General features: G+C 46.4%; 1 protein-coding gene across 5 annotated transcripts in view; it reads right to left on the bottom strand.

The window, feature by feature from the left end:
* SUSD4 (sushi domain containing 4) overlaps positions 1-24,863 on the bottom strand; it is a 138,540-nt gene that overhangs the window by 63,819 nt on the left and 49,858 nt on the right. For 4 of the 5 annotated variants that reach the window (XM_082389955.1, XM_082389953.1, XM_082389952.1 and 1 more), the window contains exon 3: positions 5,119-5,331. The exons of the other annotated variant lie outside the window; for it this stretch is intronic. In XM_082389955.1, coding sequence (XP_082246081.1) covers positions 5,119-5,331 — 213 coding nt within the window. The remainder of the gene's footprint in view (positions 1-5,118; positions 5,332-24,863) is intronic. 5 annotated transcript variants of the gene reach the window in all.

Genomic DNA, 24,863 nt, shown 5'->3' on the forward strand with positions numbered 1-24,863 from the left:
ACAAAATCATACCAAGAAGCATACACTTACACACCCACAAAAAGACAAAAAGGACAAATATATATATATCGTTGCTCCCAAAGTCCACTGCCTCTATTTTGGGATGATTCGTTGTCTATTGTCACAGATTCTATTGTGGAATCTGTGTATTCCACAGATGCAGGGTACATCAAGTTGACTGTGGAGATTTAATCTGCTGCTCCTGAGGCTGCTGGGAGAAATTTCCCTTTCTCTTCTTTGTTCGCAGAGCTCCTGGGGTTCAGCTTTGGATTTGGCCCTGCCTCTGTGTGTAGGTCGCCTGAGGGCGTCTGTTCTTCGCTCAGACAGGACAGGGTTAAAGGAGCAGCTGATTCGGGGGCTCTGGCTCACTCAGGCCGGGGGGAGGGAGGGGTACGGATGCGGGGCGAGCCTGCGGCGGCAGAGGCCGGCGTGACATTGCACCAGCCTGAGGCACGCCATGCATTCTCCCAGGGAGGTTGTCCCTGGATCACGGGACCCTGGCAGTGGTGGGCTGCACGGGCTCCCAGGAGGGGCGGTGTGGACAGTGACCTGTGCTTGCACACAGGCTTCTTGGTGTCCATAGCAGCAGCCTTAGCTTTTCACTCCCGTCTCTGGGGTCCGCGCTGATAGCCGCGGTTTGTGCCCATCTCTGGATCTCGTTTAGGCGGTGCTCTGAATCCCCTGCCCTCGCATACCCCGGAACAATGGTCTCTTGCCTCTTAGGCAGGTCCAGACTTTGTCCTGGACTCCCTCCTGGCTAGCTGTGGCGCACTAGCCCCGTTCAGGCTGTGTTCACGCCGCCAACCCCAGTCCTCTCCCTGGGATCCGACCTCCGAAGAAGCTGGAGCCTCAGCTCCCAGCCTCTGCCTGCCCCGGCGGGTGAGCAGACAAGCCTCTTGGGCTGGTGAGTGCTGGTCAGCACCGCTCCTCTGTGCGGGAATCTCCCCACTTTGCCCTCCGCACCCCTGTGGCTGCGCTCTCCTCCGTGGCTGCGAAGCTTCCCCCCTCCACCACCCACAGTCTCCGCCTGCGAAGGGGCTTCCTAGTGTGCGGAAACTTTTCCTCCTTCACAGCTCCCTCCCACTGGTGCAGGTCCCGTCCCTATTCTTTTGTCTCTGTTTTTTCTTTTTTCTTTTGCCCTACCCAGGTACGTGGGGAGTTTCTTGCCTTTTGGGAGGTCTGTGGTCTTCTGCCCGCGTTCAGTAGGTGTTCTGTAGGAGTTGTTCCACATGTAGATGTATTTCTGATATATTTGTGGAGAGGAAGGTGATCTCCACGTCTTACTCTTCCGCCATCTTGAAGGTCTCCCCTCAAATGAATTTATGCAAAGTCAATCTGACTTTACCTATACTTTTTCTTATGAAATGTGGGAAAGGGATGTATTAGCAGGGAAAGTGTCCCCCCGTAGACTAGTTGAGTGATTTTGGAAAGGAAGAGGCCCAGATGGTGGCTGTCCCCCTGGCCTTTAGTCACTGCACTTAGTATGTCAGCAGCCTTGTGCCCCCAGGCAGTATTTTCAGTCCTTTGCCAACTCCATGGTACCCTCTCCACCATACTGGTCACCTCCCCTGCTCCCTGGACCATAAGTATCCCCACCCTTGCTCAGGGATGTGCTGGCTCTAGTCTTACAGAAGCAGCTTTGACAAGCACAGATATTTCTTAGGCTGGAGGCTTTGGGTGCCAGGAAATTAATTCATTGCCTATATTATCAGTTCTGTAAGTCCAAACTTCTATAAGTGAGTTTGCTTGGAATAAACCATTTAGATTGGAGTAAAAGGAGAGAAGGGAGATGGCTGGTATGTGTGACAGGGTGAAGTGGAGAATAAAAGAGAGGGAATCTTTGTGAATGCACAAGAAAATATTTGCTTTAATACCACCTTGCTTCTGTAGAGCACTTTACTGTTATAAAGCATTTTAATGCATATGAACTTATTTTTAAAAATCTGTATCTCAGGCAGAACTGGCTGACAGCAGGGAAGCCTGGAAGGAGTCCAGGCAACAGTGACAAGACCTGGCCTAGAACAGATGTGTCCCTAAATCACCATATAAGTCTGGGAAGACTCTTAACTTCTCTGAGACTCAGTTTCCCTGTTGATCAAACAAAAACTAAATTAGAACGAGGGCTTGGATTATCTAATTTCTAGAGTCCCTTCGACTCTGAACGTTGATGATGCCATTTGTTATAATAATGTGTTGTTGCATAACTGATTACAGTAGGGCTTTTGTGACACCAAGAGGAAAGTTAGACTTAATCTTGTAGAGGAAAAATGCTGGCTTAGAATGAGTTACAGATCTGCTGCTTACTCATCAGCTGTGTGACTTTGACAAAGCGAGTAACTTCTCTGAGCCTCAGTTTCCTAATCAGGAAATGAGGACAATAAGACTTGTCTTGTAGGGCAGTTGTACTTGTTAAATGAGATAGTGAATCTGAATGTACTTTTAAACTCTAATGACCTAAAAAATGTGATAATTTATTGTTATCACTATTACCAGCATGCAGAAAAATCCATTAGCCCTCTAAGAATTACCTAACAGGGCTTCCCTGGTGGCACAGTGGTTAAGAATCCGCCTGCTAATGCAGGGGACACGGGTTCGAGCCCTGGTCCGGGAAGATCCCACATGCCGCGGAGCAACTAAGCCCGTGCGCCACAACTACTGAGCCTGCGCTCTAGAGCCCGCGTGCCACAACTACTGAGCCCACGTGCCACAACTACTGAAGCCCATGCGCCTAGAGCCCGTGCTCTGCAACAAGAGAAGCCACCACAATGAGAAGCCCGTGCATCGCAACAAAGAGTAGCCCCCGCTCTCAGAAACTAGAGGAAACCCGTGTGCAGCAGCGAAGACCCAATGCAGCCAAAAAGTAAATAAATGAATAAATTAATTAATTAAAAAAAAAAAAAAGAATTACCTAACAACGGAAACAAATGAATTGAGCAGCCCTTACTATTCACCCAGCATAAGTCCTAATCAGGGAGTAAAGGCCATTTACAACTCCAGGGAAAAAAAGTTTAGCTTCTTCCCTGCTTTACGACATCCATGGAGTAGACTTCTGTGTGCCCCTCGCCCCTGTAAGCCACATACAGAAGGCTTAGGATGCTAACAGTGATGATTTTCTCCACCGTGAGGGCAACGAAAGTAATCTCCTTATACAGATCTTTCAAAGACCAACAAAGACCACCATTTATATAAAAATAATTAATTATACCATCGTACTTAGAAAGGCAATACCTTTTCTTCCAAACTTTGTAAAATGATGATTAGAGCACAACATTGTGACTGGAAATGAGGAATCCTGGAACGTTCTTTGGAAGCACCTGGTCTTATTTTAAGTTGCCTAATAAAAGAACTGACACTCCACTGCCATCCCCAGGTACACAGCCCCTCCCAGCACATTTGGGGCTAAGTGTTCAGAATTATGCACGCAGACCTATATAATAGAAGCCTCTACTCCAAGGTGATTTTTCGCTCCCTTTCTTGGAATTACTATGTATTACGTTGTAATGTACAAGGTTGGAAAGAAGCTGATCTAAAAAGGGATAAACTTTTTTTTTTCCCCAGGATGACCAAGTAACAGAAGGCCTTCATCTCTGGGCAATATTCAGGAAGCCTACTGTTTTCTTTGTTCTCTGATATTTTTGAGCTTGTCTGGGTTTTAAGTACTGGGTATCTTAGGCCATAGGTTTTAGCAGGAAAGTCTTTACATACAAATTAAATAACCTTTTTTTTAAAATTGAAGTAGAGTTGATTTACAGTGTTGTGTTAGTTTCCAGTGTACAGCAAAGTGATTGTTATATATATTCTTTTTCAGATTCTTTTCCATTATAGGTTATTACAAGATGTTGAATATAGTTCCCTGTGCTATACAGTAGGTCCTTGTTGTTCATCTATCTTATATATTAAATAAACTTTTAATTAATAGAATCTTACAGAAATCATAGCTTGCATGGACTGCATGTAAGAGGAAAAATAAATTTACTTTTAAAAACCTTAATTCTTTATATAATTTTGGCTTTTTAAAAAATACCTTGAAAATAAAAGCAAAGATAGCAAGTACTTTAAAGGTAAGACACCACCTTACCCAACCTTTATAATTTCCAAAAGGAGGAGCATAATAGATGTTTGATCAATGCTTGCCAAATTAAAAGTTTCATAAAGAAGATACACACTAAATCAGAATAAGAGTTTACGTAGCATTATTATAAAAGCTCCATCCCCAAATAAAATCAATAATGGTGTTGAGAGAACGTGAAACTCTCTTCTAACGAACTTGATGAAATATCAGTTCTGTGCCTCATGGAAATTTGGGGCTAGAATTAATTCTTAATTCATGCCTATTCCTACTTCAACCTTGCTGATCATCAGAGATATATAATCAACAATTTGGCATTCCAAGTAGCTAAACTCAATGCATTCTTTTAAACTCTAAAAGTATCTCTATAGAGTGAAAACAAACAAGCAAAATATATATATATATATATATATATATATATATATATATATATATACATATATAAAGTTGTTTCAACCAACAGACTTAGGGATAATTGCTAGGAGTAAATGAATATCTTGTCACGACCAATAAATTTAGGGATACCTGCTAGAAATAAATGTCTACCTTGTCAATCTACCATTGCTTGCCACAGTTCTTTCTTTCCTTAAATTAATCATGTCTAACGCAGAACTGATAAGTAGTAATTGATTTAATTCTCTGAGTAACATGCATCTTCTGTATCATTATATACAGTTCTGGCCCAATATATTTACTGCACTTTTTATTGAGTAACATGGAAGTGAGTGCTGAGTTGGCAGCCCAATAATAAATGGCCCTCATGTTATCTGAGTTGCTCTCTTGCATTGACAAAAATGGTGATAAATTGGGTTGTAATTGAGAAAGAAAAGGAAGACGATTACTCCTGATGCTGAGATGCATTTATCCCCTGCCCCAGCCCTTACTGAACATGCATACTCCTCCATCAGCCTGCAGGATTAGCCCTGAAACAGAGAGCAGCCCAGGGTACCACCCTGTCTGGCACACAGCCTCATACCCCTGCAGCCACAAGCTGACCACGTGAGTGGCTTCCATGGGATGGGGGTAGGGGGTGGAGGGGAGCACTTTACCTTCCTGCACACAGACGGGTTTATCACTTGGGATCCAGCCTAGGGTTCCGTTCAGATGTTTCATACACAGTCTCTTTGTAGAGCCCTTCAGCTTGAATCCATCTTGGCAGTGAAATCGGGTGACAGAGCTTTCAAAGAAAACCCCTCCGCTGGGCGTCCTGAAGCCATTCTCAGGGACGCCTGGGTCAGCACACACCTGAAGGTCATCGAACCCTACATGGACAGAGAGAAGAAAAGGTGCCTCTGAATATATTCTTCGGATGCTGAAGGTTTCCCGTGATAAATGGCAGACGCTGTATTCTTTCCGATGCTATGGGCCACCCAACTCCACCAATAAAAAAGCCAAGAAAATAAACACTCTAGTGCACATTTCACACTGCTTTTTGCTCTTTGCTTAGAAAAGCGCTCATTAGTGATTTCAGTTTCACGGTCAAGTTAGCCCTTCAAGAGGTTCTAGGAGTAGGGAGATGAGGAAAAGTAAACGACGAAAGGAATACAAAATGGTAAATGTCGAGACTGAAGTACAAAATGCAGAAGGGAGCGGAGGAGGGAGAGGTGGTCGGGAAAGGGGGAGATGGAATCTGAGCCTGGCTTTGAAGGACGGGTAAGACTTCAAGGACAGAACCAACTTTGTGGAGGGAGACACCGGGGAATGGTGTGTGCAATGGCCGGGCCGGGAGACCGCGGGCGTGTCTGCAGAGCAGCAGGTGGCTGAGAGGATACAGGGTTTGTGGAAGAGGCAGGCTGGCGATGCCCACCCTCCCCTGCCCCCTGCCCTCACCCCCATCAGCCAGGCCTGGTCCACATTTCTCCTCCTCCGGGAGGCCTTCCTTAACCCCACTCTCCCTGCCCCCCCCATTTGTTCCACCCCTGTAACGTGAACACAGCCCTGTACTGAATCATTTGGAGAATGATCGCCTCTCATTCTGGGTTATGAGCCCCTCGAGGACAGGTTTTGAGACTTTTTCACTCTCGTGAAACCTATCACAGCTCTGCCTAGAACGTGCTCCATAAATGTTTGATGAGTGAATAAACAGAGTTGGAAAAGGGAGTGGGAGACATACCGGGGTGACCCTAGAAAGCCCGGCTGAGCGAGGAGGCCAGCGTGGAGCCATGGAGCTGGGTAGTGGGGACCAGGAGGCCGACAGGACAGCAGCCTGAGGGACTAAGTGGAGGAGGAAGAGCCCAGAGCGTGGCTAGGAGACCCAGGCAATGGTGCGGTCAGACGTGGTGGGTCTGAGGGCACAGGAAAGTGATGGAAGCAGCAAGGAGGGCACCAGAGTGTGAGACATCCCGGTTCCAGGGGTGCCTTGTCAACTGACTGGATGTCGGGGTGAGGGAGACGGCCAGACAGCTGGGACGAAGGCCCGACTCTGGCCTCCATGAGGAGGAGAGGGGTGGGGTCATGGCACGTACTGAGAGCTTTGGACAAAGACATGACTGGGACCAGATTTGCATTTTTTTTTTTTAAGAATTTCACTTTTTAAATTAATTAATTAATTAATTTATTTTTGGCTGTGTTGGGTCTTCGTTTCTGTGCAAGGGCTTTCTCTAGTTGCGGTGAGCGGGGGCCACTCTTCATCGCGGTGCATGGGCCTCTCACTGTCGCGGCCTCTCTTGTTGCGGAGCACAGGCTCCAGACGCGCAGGCTCAGTAGTTGTGGCTCACGGGCCCAGTTGCTCCGCGGCATGTGGGATCTTCCCAGACCAGGGCTCGAACCCGTGTCCCCTGCATTGGCAGGCAGATTCTCAACCACTGCGCCACCAGGGAAGCCCCCAGATTTGCATTTTTGAACGATCTTTTGTGTAGCCACACGGAGCTCATGAATGTCACGAGCTCGTTGGGGGACACCAAGGATAAGGAAGGGGTCGTCTATGTGCACAATGCTCCAACGTATCCTCCAAGGAAAGCAATGCAGGCGACAGAGAGAACCCTAAACTTCTGTGCACTACGAAGGCCTTCTACTCCATTTTCTTACAAAATCAACCAACAAATCCTTCCTGAAAAGGTACCCAGAACAACTATGCATGACTCCGTCCAGATGGGTGTTGGTGTGCCCGTCCACCCCCACCCCCAGCGCAGCCAGGTCAAGACGTGGCAGAGGGACAGGAATAGCCTGGGCCATCTTAGAAAATCTCAGCCCAGACCCAGAGGCAGTATCACTGGGGCTCTTGGAGGACTTACGTGGTTTCCAGGTGATGCCCAGATGTCGGACTCATGAGATATCTGATCCTCTGTAACACACTGGGCTTGCAAAACGTCCTCAGCTGGTAGGTGATTCCCTGACCCCAACTTTCATGGGCTCATGAAGGACTCACTTGCTGTCCTCCCCAACTGACCTCAAGACCCTGGACATTCTGCCAGCACCGCTGTGCTGAAAGCCACACGACACAGCACAGTAGGCACCGTGGCAGCACGGGGTCCAGCAGTCATAACGTGCTCTCTCTGCCGAGGGCATGCGGCTGTGGACCAAGCGAAAAGTCAAGGAGGGAAGCAGGGAAGTGGACAGCGTCCACATCTGACGCTATTACATCTTTAAGTGGGAGCAGGTCTGATACTTTATCAAACAGAAGATGCTTTGACAAAGGAGACACCATCTAGCCTCTCAGCCCCCCTGACACGCAGCCGCAGCTCTGCCCCACTGTGAGTACCCCGACAGTGGAGGCAGGTTTCCAGCCCCTTGGAGGGTGATTAATACCCATCTGGGAGGAGGGCAATAAAGTACTGGCGGGTCGTTAAGTGATGGCTTCATGTTTTTGTTTCAAAGGAAGGTACTGTAAATTGTCAAGTGCTTCCTAAGTGATGAAGGTCAATGATTTCCTTCTGAGTCTGGCCGTCTCAGGGTGGGTCCTTGAAACGTATACCCATTATGGTATTGAGGGGGCAACTAGCAGCAATGGAATTCGTGATTCCATCCCGGTCTAGAAAGCCTAGAAGCATAAACATACAGAAACCTGAATGGTCTGGACGCTTCCTGGCAGTCTGGGAGTGAAAGTCACTCTGACACACACGCTGGAAGTCAAACAGAGGCTGTATCAGACACTGGGTGGCCACAGAAGGGCAAGCCGAGGGTAAGAGGAGGGGACAGCCTTCTGGAAGGTCTGGGGCTGACTCCTCACAGCTAGGCAGACACCCGCCAGCCAGAGGGAGGAAGGGCACTGTGGGGGCAGGTCACAAGGCATGGAGGTGGGAAGCCGCTGAGCACATTTCAGGGAAGAGGCTGGGGTTCAGGTTCTGCCAGGCTTGGGGCAGGGTGACTGCCACAGGTGGAGCCCTGGGGTGGAGGGTGGTGAAGGGAGGGCAGGAGATGGCGACAGCAGATCCCGAAGGCTGAATGTGTTAGCTAAGGGTCTGGACTTGAGGAGGAGGTGAGGGGTAGGGGCGTGGCACGTACTGAGAGCTTTGAACAAAGACATGACTGGGATCAGATTTGTTTTGTTGAATGATCTTTCCTGTACTCGCACAGAGGACTGACTCGTATAGACCAAGCAGGAGGGAGGAAGCTCGTTGGAAGTGCCTCCAGGCCACCAGCTGCACCAGAGGAGCAGGAGGGCAGCTTTGTAAAAGGACATTCACGGATCCAGGCTCTCTCTGGCTGGGGTCGGGCCCAGAAGTCTTGAGTTTTAGAAAGTTCTCTCAATGACTCAGGCAGCCAGTCCCGCACCTGCCCGAGGGAGGACCAGCATCTGAGAACCGTGGGATTTCAGGGCTCGTGCCAGAACTGGGTGGGAAACGAGGAGTCAGAACCAAGGCAGACGCAATGGAATAGAAAGAGGGCCACATGAGACACTAAGGACACAGAATCACAAAACCTGTGACCGCCTGGATGGAGGACGGGGTTAGAGGAATGAACTAAAAGAGAGGCATCTAGGATAACGCCCACGTTCTGATGCCGACGACGGCGTAGACAGTGGGGCCGTGCACTCAGACTGACAGGACAAGGTGAAGACAGCAATGATGTGTCTGGTGGGGGGCCGGGGAGTTTGAGTTCTTGGTGGAGGGGGGACACCCAGGCAGAGATGTCTGGTGATGAGCTGGAGGCTGAGTCTGAAGTTCCATGGTGCCCTGGGCTGGTGCGGGCATGGGCGGGTGCTCTGTCCCGGGAACGAGCGCAGCGTGAGAGAAGCAGCAGCCGAGGCACCCACAAAGGACGCTGGGAATACAGGGCCATGGAGGAGGAAGACCTGACTGTGTCATGGAAGCAAGGGAAAGGGTTTCAGGAAGGAATGGGTGGCAGTGTCAGCTGAGATCCGCTAAGCAAAGTCTGAGAAGCATCCACTGGCTGAGGGCAGGGGGCACTGAGACCAGTGCCCAGGCAGCTTCAGGGACAAGGAAGAACTAGCCCTGGGGGAGGACGCCTGCCTGCTCATGTTTGCGGGGGGGGGGGGGGGCGGGCCAGTGAGAGTAAGCATGGGCTTCTCTTTCCAGATGCTTAGTGTGAACAAAAGAACACAGGTTGGGAGTTATCCCTGGATTAGGGTCAAGGGAGGGGTTTGACTGTTGTAATAAAATTATAAGATGAAGGAGATTTGAATATGTCTCTATACAGCAGGGGGAAACAAAGACTGCAGATGAAGGGGAGCAAAGGGGAGGCAAGTGGGGTAAGTTCCCTGCACCTGGATGTGGGCAGGGAGGGGACCCAAACCCTGGAGGAGGGATTGCCCTCCACTGAGGCAGGAAGGGGAGTTATGCCGGAACCTCCACTGAGGGAAGCATGTGCCCCATAATGTGCTCAGCCTCCAGGACTCAGCTTAAGTAGCGCCTCCCCCTGGGAGCCTTCTTCCTCCCTTCAGGCACCTGGGCTGACCTCTCTTAGCGTGCCCCTTGCCCTGTCATTGGTCTGCTTAGCTGTCTCTCCCACTGGGCTGTGAACTCCTGGAGGGGGAAATAGGGTCCTATACTTCACTTCCTCCTATAGTGAGTGTGGGCATTCCATAAGTGCTGCTAATGAAGGATTGGTGGGTGGATAGATGGATGGATAGAGGATAGGTGGGTGAATAGATAGATGGATAGATGGGTGATGGATAGAGGATATGTGGGTGGATAGATGGATGGATAGAGGATAGGTGGATGGATAGAAAATAGGTGGGTAGATAGATGGATGGACAGAAGATGAATGGATGGATGGATGGATAGATGATGAGGATAGGTGGGTGGATGGATGGATGAATGAATAGAAGATGAATGGATGGAGGATGGGTGAGTGGATGGATGGATGGATAGAAGATGAATGGATGGAGGGTGGGTGGGTGGATTGATGGATGGATAGAAGATGAATGGATGGATGGATGGATGGATAGATGATGAGGATAGGGGGGTGGATGGATGGATGAATGAATAGAAGATGAATGGATGGAGGATGGGTGAGTGGATGGATGGATGGATAGAAGATGAATGGATGGATGGATGGATGGATAGATGATGAGGATAGGTGGGTGGATGGATGGATGAATGAATAGAAGATGAATGGATGGAGGATGGGTGAGTGGATGGATGGATGGATAGAAGATGAATGGATGGATGGATGGATGGATAGATGATGAGGATAGGGGGGTGGATGGATGGATGGTTGGATGGATGAATAGAAGATGAATGCATGGAGGGTGGGTGGGTGGATGGATGGATGGATGGACAGAAGATGAATGGATGGATGGATGGATAGATGAAGAGGATAGGTGGGTGGATGGATGGATGGTTGGATGGATGAATAGAAGATGAATGGATGGAGGGTGGGTGGGTGGATGGATGGAGGGTGGATGGATGGAGGGTGGATGAATGGATGGAGCCACATGCTCTGCTGGACTCATCAGGCAAAGATACTTACCCCATCCCACCAAACAGTCACACCTATCACTCTGATAATCCCAGAAGCTTACGTATTCTAAGCTTATGTATTCCAAGGGAGGTGTGCATTCTCTCCCCCAGCACAGACACACTCTCTCCTAACACCCTCTCGCCTTCCTCTCTTCTCCCAGCCTAAGTAGACTGCATTCCTTAGATTTTTATACCCTTCTTCCAATCCACATTCTCAGACACCTCAGCCTCCCTCCTCCGTCTCCACTGTAGGGCCCAAGGTAGGTTTACGCAAAGAATTTGGCTGAGACATCTGTGCCTCCCCCGCCACCACACACACACTTTTGGCCGGTCACCCCCTGCTCACAAATGAACCATGCGGACTGCTAAGTCCTAGGCACTGACCCCTCGATTTGTCACACCACCCTACCACTGTGCCCCGGGCCAAGGAGCTGTTCTCTCTCAGAGAAGGACAGATCATTCAAGTGAGAGCTGAAGATGCAGCCCCGAATCCATCAGAAAAATGACTCCTGCTCTAATAAATAAATGATGAGAGCATCGTGGAAATGATGATGGGAGAGCAGCAGAATTTCCCAATGAATCTAACTCGTTACTTTCTTTCTTTATTCCTTCCTTTTAAAAAGAGCATTTCCATCCACTTTCTCTGCTTTCATGTCACCACTGCTAGCCTCCGGCTCTGTTCCTGTGCCTGGGACAGCGCTGATGATCAGGGTGTTGCTGGCCGTGGGATCCAGCCCTTGGCATGGAAGAGGGAAATAAGAACAAGCGGTAAAAAGAGAGCAATCAGAAAATGGGATGGTATAAGAAGAAAATATTCTTCATTTTGGACAACTAATCTCATTGAGAAAGATAGTAATTTTCCAGGACTTGCCACAGCTTCAGACTCCACTTTTCAAATCACCCCCGAGCGGATCAGTTCCCAGCCCAGGTCATTCTTCTGTAGAGCTGTTCTCTTAATGTCTTTCTGAAACGTTGATGACCAGCCCCATCAGATAACACATCCATTAAGGGGGTGGGCTGCTTTAGGTATTAGGGAAGAGGAGTGGAAAATAACTTGAGCATGAGCCCGCTCAAATAATCTTATCCTAGGAACCATACTCCTAAGGTCCCAATCGCTTTCACCCCATTCTTCAAATTCTGTGTATGCTTTGGAGCTAAGTAGCCACAGCATGGAGAAAAGAGTTCACAGAATGATTTCCAATATGTTTCTTTGTGGGGCAAGTGGGAGGAAAAGGGAATATTCCATTTTAATAAGTGCCTGGAAGCGGCATCCCCTAGCAGTTGCTTCTAAATTCAATTCAGAGTGCAACACCTATCTACAAGAGACAGTCTTTGTGATGGTTCATTGTATGTGTCCACTTGACTAGGCCAGGGGATGCCCAGATATTTCATCAGACATTTATTCTGGCTGTGTCTGTGAGGGTGTTTCTGGATGAGACTGACTTTGAGTGGGTAGACTGAGTAAAGCAGATTGCCGTCCCTAATGTGGGTGGGCCTCACCCAATCAGTTGATGGCCTGAATATAAAAGGGAGAGTAGAAAGAATTCTTGCTCTCTCCTGACTGCCTTCAAGCTGGCACATCAATCTTCTCCTGCCTTCAGATTCAGACTGAGACTGAAAATTACACCATGGGCTCTCCTGGTTCTCAGGCCTTTGGATTCAGACTGGAACTACACCCTCAGCTCTCCTGAGTCTCCAGGTTGCCAACTGCAGATCTTGGACTTCCCAGCCTCCATAACTGCATTAGCCAAGTCCTAATAGTGCGTGCATGTGACCTATCTCCTATGGGTTCTGTTTTCTCTGGAGAACCCAGACTAATACAGTCTTCCTAAAGGTACTCATGCACTTTACAAACGTGAGTAACATGGATGCTGACTGTCCCCACACTCCAGAGGATGATATTTCTCTCTGGACCCCTGAGTTCAGGTAAGCAGCCCGTTGAGGCAGTCGGGGTACAGTGGCAGGGGCGGGGGCAGTGCCTGGGGCCTGGGGCCTGGGGTCTGAACAGCCTGCTGTAGAGTCCCGGCCTGAGGTCCCCTCTGGTTGCTTTCTCAGCCTGTGTCACACTCTTAAGTCCTGGTGTCTCCATTACTGGCACTGATTTTCCTGCTTAGTGTTTGTGAGCCCAGGAACAAGTCATGGGTAGGATTGTAATTTGAACTTGTTCTCAGTGGGATTGAGAGAATCTCCATCTTCACATACAAAGAAATGCATCCAGCCTCAATCTCATGATGAGGTCTTGACACTTCTGATTTGGTTACTTCTGAGTCTGCTGAAACCTACCAGACAGTTTTACTGTGAGCAACAGAAGTCTTTGAAAAGAACCATAAAAACGAAAGAGGTGCGAAAAGCAATCTTTTGGCTTATTATAACTGAAAAGTCACATCCTAGAAAGGAAGAGTGTATCAAATGTAGCCAAATCAATTTCAAACTAGGGCCGGGCTTCCGTTTCCCTGTAAACTGCTATATGAGTCTTTGGGGGAAGAAACAGAATAGAGACACAAAAATTGATTTTTTATGCACTTACTTAGTGAGAAGGTCCGGGGGCTAGGGAGAAAAGGGCAACCCTGCTAAAGTTTAAACAGACACGTTTGCAAATTTTAGTTAGAATCAAGAGTAGCCCCCAAGCCTCGCCCCCCCCCCCACCCCCGACTGCACCCACTGTCGGTCTCACACGGTCGGCATTACAATCACCTTAGAGGGTCTCTGGTCCGACCCCTTTGTCTCCCAGAGGAGGACACGGAGGCCTGCGGAGGTCAAGGGTGAGTCCAATCACTCTGATCACAGAGCTGGAACTGACACCTCGGCATCCGACTCACAATCCAGTGCTCCTGCCACTGACGATGTTGTCCCCCCTTAGCCTTTTCCTGTCGTATTTCACGTTTGTGAATGACTCGAATCTTCATGAATCCTAAACTCTTTGAGGGCAAGAGTATTCGTAAATGTTTTGGAGTCCCTGTATCTGTTAAAACAGGACTGAGCCAATAGCAACGGTGAAACAGTTAATGATTCAATAGGACGTAAATCCTCATGGTTCCCCCCAAAGCTGACACTTCCCAGCACACCGTCTCAGAATGAAGAGGCTGGGGAAGCTTTATGGTCCCCCCCAAACATTCAAGAATCCAGGCAGTCAGCCGCCAGACAGCCATTGACCACAACGGGGATCTGTAGAGCATTTCTGGTGATGAAAAATGCTCTTGAGGGGATCACGACCTAACCTCAGATATCAGTTTCATGAAACAGAATTAGTCCTGGTGAGTGGAGCACCTATTGCCCTCAACAGCAAAAGAATAAATGGAGAAGGACGTAGTAAGCTTGAGAAAGTCCCTCTTGACCACGTAAGGGCTTTTCCCCCATTAGATGTGAACATTCCAATTCCAGCTGCCTTGGGCTGAAATCTCTCTTTTTCTCATCACCAGCAATGCAGACCAAGTTTCTTTTAAACCACCCAACTAGTAAAATATCACTGTGCTTCAAAAAGCATTTATACCGAGAAGGGAATGCCTCTGCCGCATTAGAGAAAAATCTTCAAAAAACCTTTCCTATTCTTAAAGATTCTGAAAGTTTCATTATCTGGGCTTGTTGAATTACAAGCTAAAATGCATTGGGAAGGTCCTGAGGATCTGTTGATGAGGGGCCCCTTTGATCGTCTCTTTACTGCCAACACACACCTCACCTTGATCTTCCCCACCGTCTCAAGAATCCCTTGCTCTTAGAACTACTTTAATTAATTTTGTTAATGAACACATGTATTGATAGCCTGCCTTATTCCAGAAACTGTGTGAGCTGGTGCTGTATCTGTAACAAGGCATCAGCAACAAAAAGAAGAGGAAGATAGAGGCAGTACTACAGAAATCATATTACGCGAAATCTATTCAGCAAATAAATCAATTCTCTAACATCAGTATTTTCAAACACAGTGCTTCTGTGTATCAGGTCGGCTATAGGTGACCTGATAACATAGAACTACCTGACGTGCCAGAAGTTTCCGGCCACCTGGCAGCCAACTGCACTTTTGGGCTGGTCCATTCTCTGCCTGTCAGCCCATCAGAGGCTCCTGACATCCCTTCAAGGTGATGCCACACTGGAGTTGAACATCAGTGGATGTTCCTTCTGAGCCTGAGATCCTAGAGAAGTTCTACATATTCTGGAGGTCCGTCCTGAGCCAGGGTCAGGCTCAAACAATTAGAGGATCCCCCTCCCCGGTGCTAGATAGTTTAGGGGCTGCCAAACATCTTCCAGGAAATGCTAGGAGGACTGAGTAACCCGGGCCCCAAGGCTGCTGGAATGCCTCAACTCTTATGGAGATGGAGGAGCTGGTAAGCCCCTCCCAAATGAACCCACCTGGAGGAGAGAAGCCAGAGTGGGCCACAGAAGACCCTTGCTGGGATAAGAGGAGGTCCCAGAGTCAGAATGTGGTAGAAACAGCAATTTAACAATTTAACACTGTGGAAATTACAATTAAAATCAATGAGAAAATGTAATTTGCTTTATAAAGATTCATTAATAAACCATATCTCCATAACAAGATCATTAGTCAGTGTTTCTTGACCTCCTCTGTTCCAGTCTAAATCATCTCTATGTTTGGTAAAATTTCAGCTTTTTGTTTTTAAAAAGAAAATGAAAGAAAGGGAGAGGGCACTTACTAAAACAGAGATGGGGAAAGGAAAATATAATCTGTGTATATACTCACTCAACAAACAGTGCTGGGCGCTGGGGGAAGGAGCTAACGGGCGCTCACTCAGCAGGTGGCATGAACTGGGACTTCCTGCAGAGCCAGCCTGCATGTAGGACCTTGAGTTTTTGATCTACAGGCTGTGGCCTTGCAGTAGGTCATGAAATCAATTTTCAGGGTCACAACCAGCACTTTTTAGAAATGAAAGAGAAAGGAGAAGTCAGAGTGCACCCTCCATGGTAAGGGTGAGTACTGTTTTGTGTGGTTTTATTAGTTCTGCTTGTGCACACATGCTGGTCTGCAATGTAAAATATATTTCTTTCAGTGGTTCACAGTCAAAAAGGTTTGAAAAACACTGCTTTAAATATACTCCACCTTGTCATTCCACATGATAACATACATTCACTTCAAATAACGTAGTGGGTGCTTAAGGGCTCAGGTTCTGCAGTGAGACTGTGTACTTTGAATCCCGACTCTGCCATTTTCTAGCTGTGTACTACTAGCTGTGTACCGTCTACTATTTATTATAGCAAATTTATACTAACAGGATATCACTTAAACCTAGTTTTCTGAAGAACCAACAATGTGTTGGGGGGCTCAGGATTTATCTAGGTGGGTTGAAAACTCAGTATTTTGGATTCCATTACCCAGAATCTACACTGAATACTGCATACACAGTATTTCTATTATAAACGTAATAGAAACTTGGAATATTTGTATGGTAATCAAGTTAGGTAACATTTCCCAAGAAATAGTGAGAATGTTTTAATGTTTCAAGAAATATCCAGAGATGAATATAACATCGGCTACGTCTGAGCAAGTAAATGTAGCAGAAATAAGTCTCAATAGCATAATTTCGACTTGATTAAAATGGATAAAGACTACAGATGTGGCAGTCATAGCACTCCCCATTTGATGCCAGAACTGATATTTTTCTCCTCTTGATTTAATTCGCTTTGATTACCCAATTACTCCTAAGTCCTTTCACTCAGTTTCAGCTCCAATAAAACTGATACCAATGTTAACTCATAATGTGATTTCACTCTAGTCTCATGATACTGCTCCGTAAAAGCATGTCCAGCAACATAATAAAATTATTCCAGATTGTGATATTATAACAGGGAAAAACAGAATAAACCGTTATCTGTTTGAAATAAACCATTCATCAGAAAAATCTGAGGATTTCTTCCATCAGCTGGGAAGAAGAATGGAACATGGTGGCATCGAAATTTCACAGTTTATATAAACTTTAGGATTACCAGTTGACAAAACATTTGAAGAAGGCAAGGATAAATTTAAAAACTGACTGCGAAGTTAAAAATGTGGCTCTTTTCGAAAGCAAATCCTTATTGAGTATAATGAGGTGACCTGTCTAGCAGATCTGTGACCCTGGATAAGTAACGCGATCTTCTTGGGTTTTAACATCTCATCACTGAATGAGGTAATTGGATGATTTATCAGATCTCTGCCACTGCCAAATTCCATGATTTCTAGTCACTTTTTGATAAAAATTGGTAGAAACCTCCCAAAGCACAAGCACTCAGACTGAAGTGGCCCAGAAGACAATGCATGGTTGGTTAAAAAAAATCCTATAACACACTTTCAAAATACTTGTGGTTATTTGTTATTTTCTAAAAATCAAATTCCCTTCACATGAAAAGGGAACATTGCTAATTATTAGAGAAATGTAAATCAAAACTACAATGAGGTATCACCTCACACTGGTCAGAATGGGCATCATTACAAAGCCCACAAACAATTAATGCTGGAGAGGGTGTGGAGAAAAGGAAACCCTCCTACACTGTTGGTGGAAATGTAAAACGGTGCAGCCACTATGGAAAACAGTATGGAGGTTCCTTAAAAAAACTAAAAATAGAGCTACCATATAATCCAGCAATCCCACTACTGGGCATATATCTGGAGAAAACTATAGTTCGAAAAGATACATGCACCCCAATGGTCATAGCAGCACTATTTACAATAGCCAAGGCGTGGAAGCAACCTAAATGCCCATTGACAGATGAATGGATAAAGAAGATGTGGTTTATATATATACACAATGGAATACTACTCGGCCATAAAAAAAAGAATGAAATAATGCCATTTGCAGCAACATGGACGGACCTAGAGATTATCATACTAAGTAAAGGAAATCAGACAGAGAAAGACAAATATCATATGGTATCACTTATATGTGAAATCTAAACATGATACAAATGAACTTATTTACAAAACAGAAACAGACTCACAGACTTAGAAAACAGACTTAAGGTACCAAAAGAGAAATGGTAGGGGAGGGATGAATTAGGAGTGTGGGATTAGCAGATACAGACTACTATATACAAAATAGATAAACAAGGTCCTACTGTATAGCACAGGGAACTATATTCAATATCTTGTAATAACCTATAATGGAAAAAATCTGAATAAGAATATTTATGTATAACTGAATCACTTTGCTGTACACCAGAAACTAACACAACATTGTAAATCAACTATACTTCAATTAAAATTTTTTTAAATAAAGAGGTAATTAAAAATCAAATTCCCTTTCTTTTCTGTAATCAACAGCTTTAGAGCAACACGAAAAGTGTTTTCCACATGGAGAGAACTTTACAGTTTACAAAGTGTTTTGCATACACAATCTCATTTCACCCACACGCCAACCCTGTGAGATCAAGATAACAGTCTGATAGGATTCACTTTCCCAGCCACTTTATAAAAATCCAACTGTTAGCAGTACTAACTTTTCTAACAGTACCCACAATCTTTTCAAAAACACTGTATATTCCCTCCCTTGAATGGTTCAGTCACCAACTAGAGTCCAGATCATGAGGTTTCTAACCTTTATTTACATTCTCAAATGCCACTGGGACTTTTTCAGCATGTGGGGACGGGCAGGAAGAGCAAGATACAAAACGAAATAGAAGATGGAAAAGAAGCTGTTGAGTGAGGCCCAGATCGTGCAAGAAGACTGTCTTCTTTTATCACCAAGACAGTCTTCAGTCCTATTAACAGGTAAACCTCGGTACATGCAAGTAACAAAGAGATTAGGGCTCTGTTTTGGGTTTTTTGTTCGTTTCTTTCTTTGTTTTTAAGATGCCCTTAGCTCAAGGAAAATCTTGTTTCCATCACCTATATAAAGTCACCATACAAACCGTGCCCATATGTTCCAGGAACCACCATTTCTGTTCTGTCTCCCTTGGATTCAGCTATCTTCGGTCAAAGCCACACTCTTCTCCTTGCTGGGATTTGTGCCAGCAGGTCCTCTATCTGAATGTGTCAGGATCACGTATTTAAATGGCAAGGTATTTTATTTTATTTTTTTAATTAATTTATTTATTTTTAACATCTTTATTGGAGTATAATTGCTCTACAATGGTGTGTTAGTTTCTGCTTTATAACAAAGTGAATCAGTCATACATATACATATACATATATCCCCATATCTCCTCCCTCTTGCGTCTTCCTCCCACCCTCCCTATCCCACCCCTCTAGGTGGTCACAAAGCACTGAGCTGATCTCCCTGTGCTATGCGGCTGCTTCCCACTAGCTATCTATTTTACATTTGGTAGTATATATATGTCCATGCCACTCTCTCACTTCGTCCCAGTTTACCCTTCCCCCTCCCCATGTCCTCAAGTCCATTCTCTACGTCTGTGTCTTTATTCCTGTCCTGCCCCTAAGTTCTTCAGAACCTTTTTTTTAGATTACTAAATGGCAAGGTATTTTAGATACAGTTTTATCACCTATCTCCCTTACAAGGTTATTTAAGTCAAATGGGATCTTTATAAAATTATTTTGAAAACTACAAAACATTATGCAAGTATATATAAGCTGGAACTTTCTAGCAATACAGAAATTACAGAATGTTATTGCGGGAAGCAATCTTAGAAGTCACCTAAATAATTTCCCCCTCATTTTCTAGCTGAGAAATTTGTGACAGAAAGTTTAAATGACTGTGCAGACTCACACAGTAAATCCCTAAGTGAGGGATTAGAACACAGGGTCCAGATTCCTAATCCAGGCTTCTTCCTACTTGGAGGGGAGAAGGCAAACCTCAAAGAGGGGCTACACTACGTTGCCCCCTGCTGGAACGGGCATCTTGCCATGATGGCACCTTTACCTCGGACCATTACCAAAATTTACCTCCAGGAAAACGTATGGGGATCAGATTGTTAAATCTAAAGGATTTCCTCTAAACTAGGATAACTATGTGAATTCATTCTAACAGACTTGTAGAGTATGTGGTTCTTCTCTGACTATAAAAATTGGGGCAACATTGCTCTTCTGATGCATAGAGAGGTGTTTTTCTCTCCCTCTTCTAACAAACCCTCTCAGAGCACAGCGGGCTAAGACATTACCAAAACCTCCCTGCAACAGGCCAAAAAGGGCTTCAAAGTGAAACTAGAAAGAGGCAACCTAGTTCGCACGTATTCCCAGCCATCTCACAGACCACCACGTGTAGATCAGCCTCCTTCTTCCGAACGGCTGCCAAGTATTCCATTTATGCCTTTCACTGTGCTGTCTACCTACTCATGATCAGTTATTTTTGTCACAGAAGAAAGCTTAGGCTGGAGGAAGCAGGAAGGGGCCAGGGTCGGGGAGACAGAGGCTCTGGAGGGCTTCTCCAGGGATAGGAGGGGATCAGGGGCTACACAGGTGCTATGTCAGGGCCAAGAGCGCTGGTACCTGGGGTCTTGCTCAGCTTTGAGGGGCGCTTTGGGGGCAGCCTGAGCCCTCCCAGAGGAGCAGGACCGGAGACCCTGGCTGGAGGTACCCGGGCAGCTGAAGAAGGGATGGTAACAGAGCAGCAGTCAAGTGCTTTCCTTGCCTGGCACCGCGGAAGCCCAGGACTCTTGTGGGATGCAACGAATGTGGACGTGGAGAAGGAGCCTCCCATGTTCCCCATGAGCTACCCACACACGCACACACAAAGACTGAACTTCTCATCAGCCAGGCAGTTAGGAGCTCAAAGCAAACTACATTTGCTCTAGAGAAATACAGGAATTTGTGCCACTTCTTCCCTCTTGGTTTCCACACGAAGCCTCGCTCCTGGTACGTAAGTTTGGTTCGAACAGGGAGGAGCCACCCTGGTAGCAGCTATCCTAGAATGCACGGGGCCTGGGTGAAAGCCATCCCTGGGGATAAGATGTATTCCACCAAAAGGACTAGTCTTTTGGGATACCCCCTGACATGTCTTTGATTGGCAGAGTTTCCTGACCTTATTGTATCGTTCACAAAGCACAGCTAATTTGGTTTCCCCACGTGACCTACGTTGCTTTAGAAAGCGTCACATCACTCAGCATTCTGTGGTTGAGTTGTAACATCCGGTGTGCCCATGAACTCCGGCACCAGGGCTTGCCTGGGATGACGGGGTGGCCTCACTTGTGGCCCACTGGTGACGAGTTAGAGATGGACCTTCAGCTTGAAAAGGCTGCACATCTTATCTTTTACTGGGTCCTGTGGTCCTGCAAAGGCATCCCTCTCCTTAGGCTGGACAGGCACTGACACAGTGCCTTTAACCAAGCAGAGAGAGCAGTGAATCCGGATGGTGCCCTGGTGTCAGAGCCTACCTCTGTCGTGATGCCTAATGCCGTGATGCTTTTTTGAGCACAGCAGTGGTGCTATGGCCTTGGGCTGCAGCAAGAATGTGCACTCCCTGTATTCTTCTACTGGGGACTCTTGTATAAAATTCATAGCATCCCAGTTTGCAAACATGTTGGTCATATAGCATTTTCTCAGGAGCACCTGTCCATTCGGCACCTGGACCATAATAATTGCTAGTACCTGTTCATACGATAAAACACTCTGAACCCATTAAAATTACATTGTGAGGACTTCCTGATCATTCCATGTTAATGATTATGGGACAATTCCCCACATGTAGTTAATGAAAAAAACAAAACACCAAAAAGTGTATACTGCACGAACTTTTTTTTAACTATACAAAAAGGATGCGGGGCTTCCCTGGTGGCGCAGTGGTTGAGAATCTGCCTGCCAATGCAGGGGACACGGGTTCGAGCCCTGGTCTGGGAAGATCCCACATGCTGCAGAGCAGCTGGGCCCGTGAGCCACAATTACTGAGCCTGCGCGTCTGGAGCCTGTGCTCCGCAACGGGAGAGGCCGCGATAGTGAGAGGCCCGCGCATCGCGATGAAGAGTGGCCCCCGCTTGCCACAACAGAGAAAGCCCTCGCACAGAAACGAAGACCCAACACGGCCAAAAATAAATAAATTAATTTATTAAAAAAATAGGCATCTCCTTGTTTAAAAAAAAAAAAAAAGAAACAAATGTTACTTTTTAAAAGTGAACACTAATGGCAAGGGTGGGTTAAATTTGAGGTGGGTGAGAGCTGGCCCGTGGGGCTCTCTACAGACACACACAGTCTCAAAGATTCAAAACAGAACAAAACTGCGACATTCTTCTAGAGGAGCGCGGTACTGAGGACTAGCTCTGCCTTGGTGGGTATGAATTCCACAGAGGGTCCTGCAAATAACAGAATGTCCCTTTAGTGGTCCCCCTAAATCATCTCCCTGCCCAAGGAGCGGCATTAACTCTGAGTGCCCAAGACTCTGAAGGTCTGCGGTGAACGTCTAAGGGCTGTTAACATCTAGAATTGTGCTGGCGTGGTTTATAGCTCTGCTCCCCAAGAGGGGTGCCTGCACCCTGAGAATAAATGGTGCTCACCCTGGGCAGGCACCAGGAGACTAGGAGAGAAGCAGAACAGATGGATGCCAAGGATAAAACAGGATAACACAGCCGTCTGGTCGGGATGGATAATGAACCACTACATCCTATCTGAAATTACTTAATTTCTGAAACACTGTATTATAAACATGCTGTCAATGGAGTCAGTGGGTTTGTGAGGAAAGGAGGTGAATCAGAAATGGTTTGACAAAATACCACTGGTTCCCCAAACAGATATCCTTCCCTCTGATCTTAGCCTACACGCTACCTGGAGGATAAAGGGAAACGCTACCAATGACGTAAGACATTCTCCAGGCAGCCTTGGGCTACTGACGAGCAGCTTTGCTTGGAAAAAAAATCATAGTTACTAAAGGGCATCGAAACGTTGGCCCTTTTTTATCTGCAGACTTCTACTCTAATTTATGGTTTTAAACGTCATGTTACAGTCTTACAGTTGTGAAGGAGGTAGAGGGTGTCTGTGGGCAGTTGAATAGAGGAATAAATGCATAACATGAATGCAAAGAAAAATGCAATTAGATACTTGTTTATTTAGCAATAGGTTTGGGTTTTTTGTTATTATTTATTTTTCTTGCAAAATTTATAAAATCCCAACCTTCTATAACATAGAAGCAAGTAAATCGTCCTTTCTTGAGTGTCAACATGCAGCCTGTACTATCATTATTGGCCAAAAAACAAAACAAAATAGAAAAATCTGCACTTAGGGTAAGCTGAGGCTTGCTCGCTATCTCTGCTGCTTCTTATGGCTGGAAGAACAGCAGAGAACTTTGTGCTCTAGGATTCGTCTGTTTGCTAATTTTCTCTAAGCGCAATTCATTTTCTAATTTCATCTCTTCACTATTATTTCAGCGAGAAGCCGCAGGTATTGCCTCCACCTGTGAGGTATTATTAATTAGCAGCTAACAAGGGTGAGCAGGAATCATGTACTCCAATTGGTTCATGAGAGGTGGTGCTCACAATCTTTTATACCAGCCAATCTGAAAAAACACAAAAATCTGATTCTGGGTGCATTTAAGGATTCTTGGATCCTGCAGGCCCAGACACGCATACCTTGAGCAACCATGTAGATGAGATTGTCATAATTTCAAAGTTGGATAGGAAGAAAATGAGCCAGCTGCTATTTAATTTTTATGGCGCCTACAATTTGTCTCATTAGCTGGCAAATAGGATAGGCTGGGAACTAAAGCTGCTCTGGCCTCAACTCTGCACGAGAGAAAAAAAGTGATGCATAGCTACTCACTCACTCTGATGGGGAGGGGAGCGGGTAAATCACAGCTGCTAGGCTGGCTGCATCACTGCAGTGACCCATGACCTTCAGCAAATTACAGAAGATTCCAGATCTTCGTTCCCTTATCTAAAAAAGAGGGTTTTGGAATGACCCTGTCCATATCTCAGAGCTGCGGGGCACCTGGAGAGGTAAGGATCCCTGAGTGCTTTGAAAACTCTGGAAGGCTATTCGAATGCGATTTGGAAATGACCTGATTGGTAACCTGAAGCCCAAGGGTGGCAGATTTGACCTGAATCATAGAGGTGCAGCCCAGAGGCTGGGTTCCCTTATTCAGAGACTCAAGGAAAATCCCTACATGTTTCTCTTTCTCTGTTCATGGTTGTTACCCCTTGGCCAGTGAGGCAGTTGGAGAAAGGGAGGATGAAAGTCAGTAGGTTTCCTAGGTCATTTCCGACTTAGAAACAGGGCGATGCTACCTGGTGACAAGTCATGGTAGCCTGCTGATAGAAGTCTGTAGACCATGCAGACCAAGTGGAGTTGGGGAGGTGGGCAGGAAGCAAAGAGTATACAGAGCCCTGATGTATAATAAAGAATCTGGGGGCTTCCCTGGTGGCGCAGTGGTTGAAAGTCTGCCTGCTAATGCAGGGGACGCAGGTTCACGCCCTGGTCTGGGAAGATCCCACATGCCGCGGAGCAACTAGGCCCGTGAGCCACAACTACTGAGCCTGCGCGTCTGGAGCCTGTGCTCCGCAACAAGAGAGGCCACGATAGTGAGAGGCCCGTGCACCGCGATGAAGAGTAGCCCCCGCTTGCTGCAACTAGAGAAAACCCTCGCACAGAAACGAAGACCCAACATAGCAATCAATCAATCAATCAATAATAAATAAATAAACTTTAAAAAAAAAAAAAAGAATCTGGCTGGCCTTTGGCCCTGGATCCTAGGAGCTACCCTCTAAAGCCTTGGAATGTCCTGAGTCATATGTGTCTTTATTATTCATGCTGGGCTCCAAGTAGTTTATGCTAATGCGATGACTCAGAATGGCGGTAGGCCATGCCAGAAAGACCAACCATGTGATTAGAGGGTTGGAGCACTGAGCCAGGTGACGTCCAGCTCAACTTTCTGACCTCTTGGGAGGAGTGGGGTGTTGGAGCTTGAGTTCAGCCATGTGGCCAATGATTCAGTCACTCGTGCCCACGGTGATGAAAGCCCAGTCCAGACACTGGCCACCGGAGCTCAGGGCAGCATCCCTGGCTGGTGATTTACACTGATATAGAAGGAGAGTGGTGTGTCCTGAGGACAAGGGCACTTTGTTCGGGGACC

Source organism: Balaenoptera borealis (genome assembly GCF_965194805.1).
Source record: "Balaenoptera borealis genome assembly, chromosome: 1".
Lineage (NCBI taxonomy): Eukaryota > Metazoa > Chordata > Mammalia > Artiodactyla > Balaenopteridae > Balaenoptera > Balaenoptera borealis.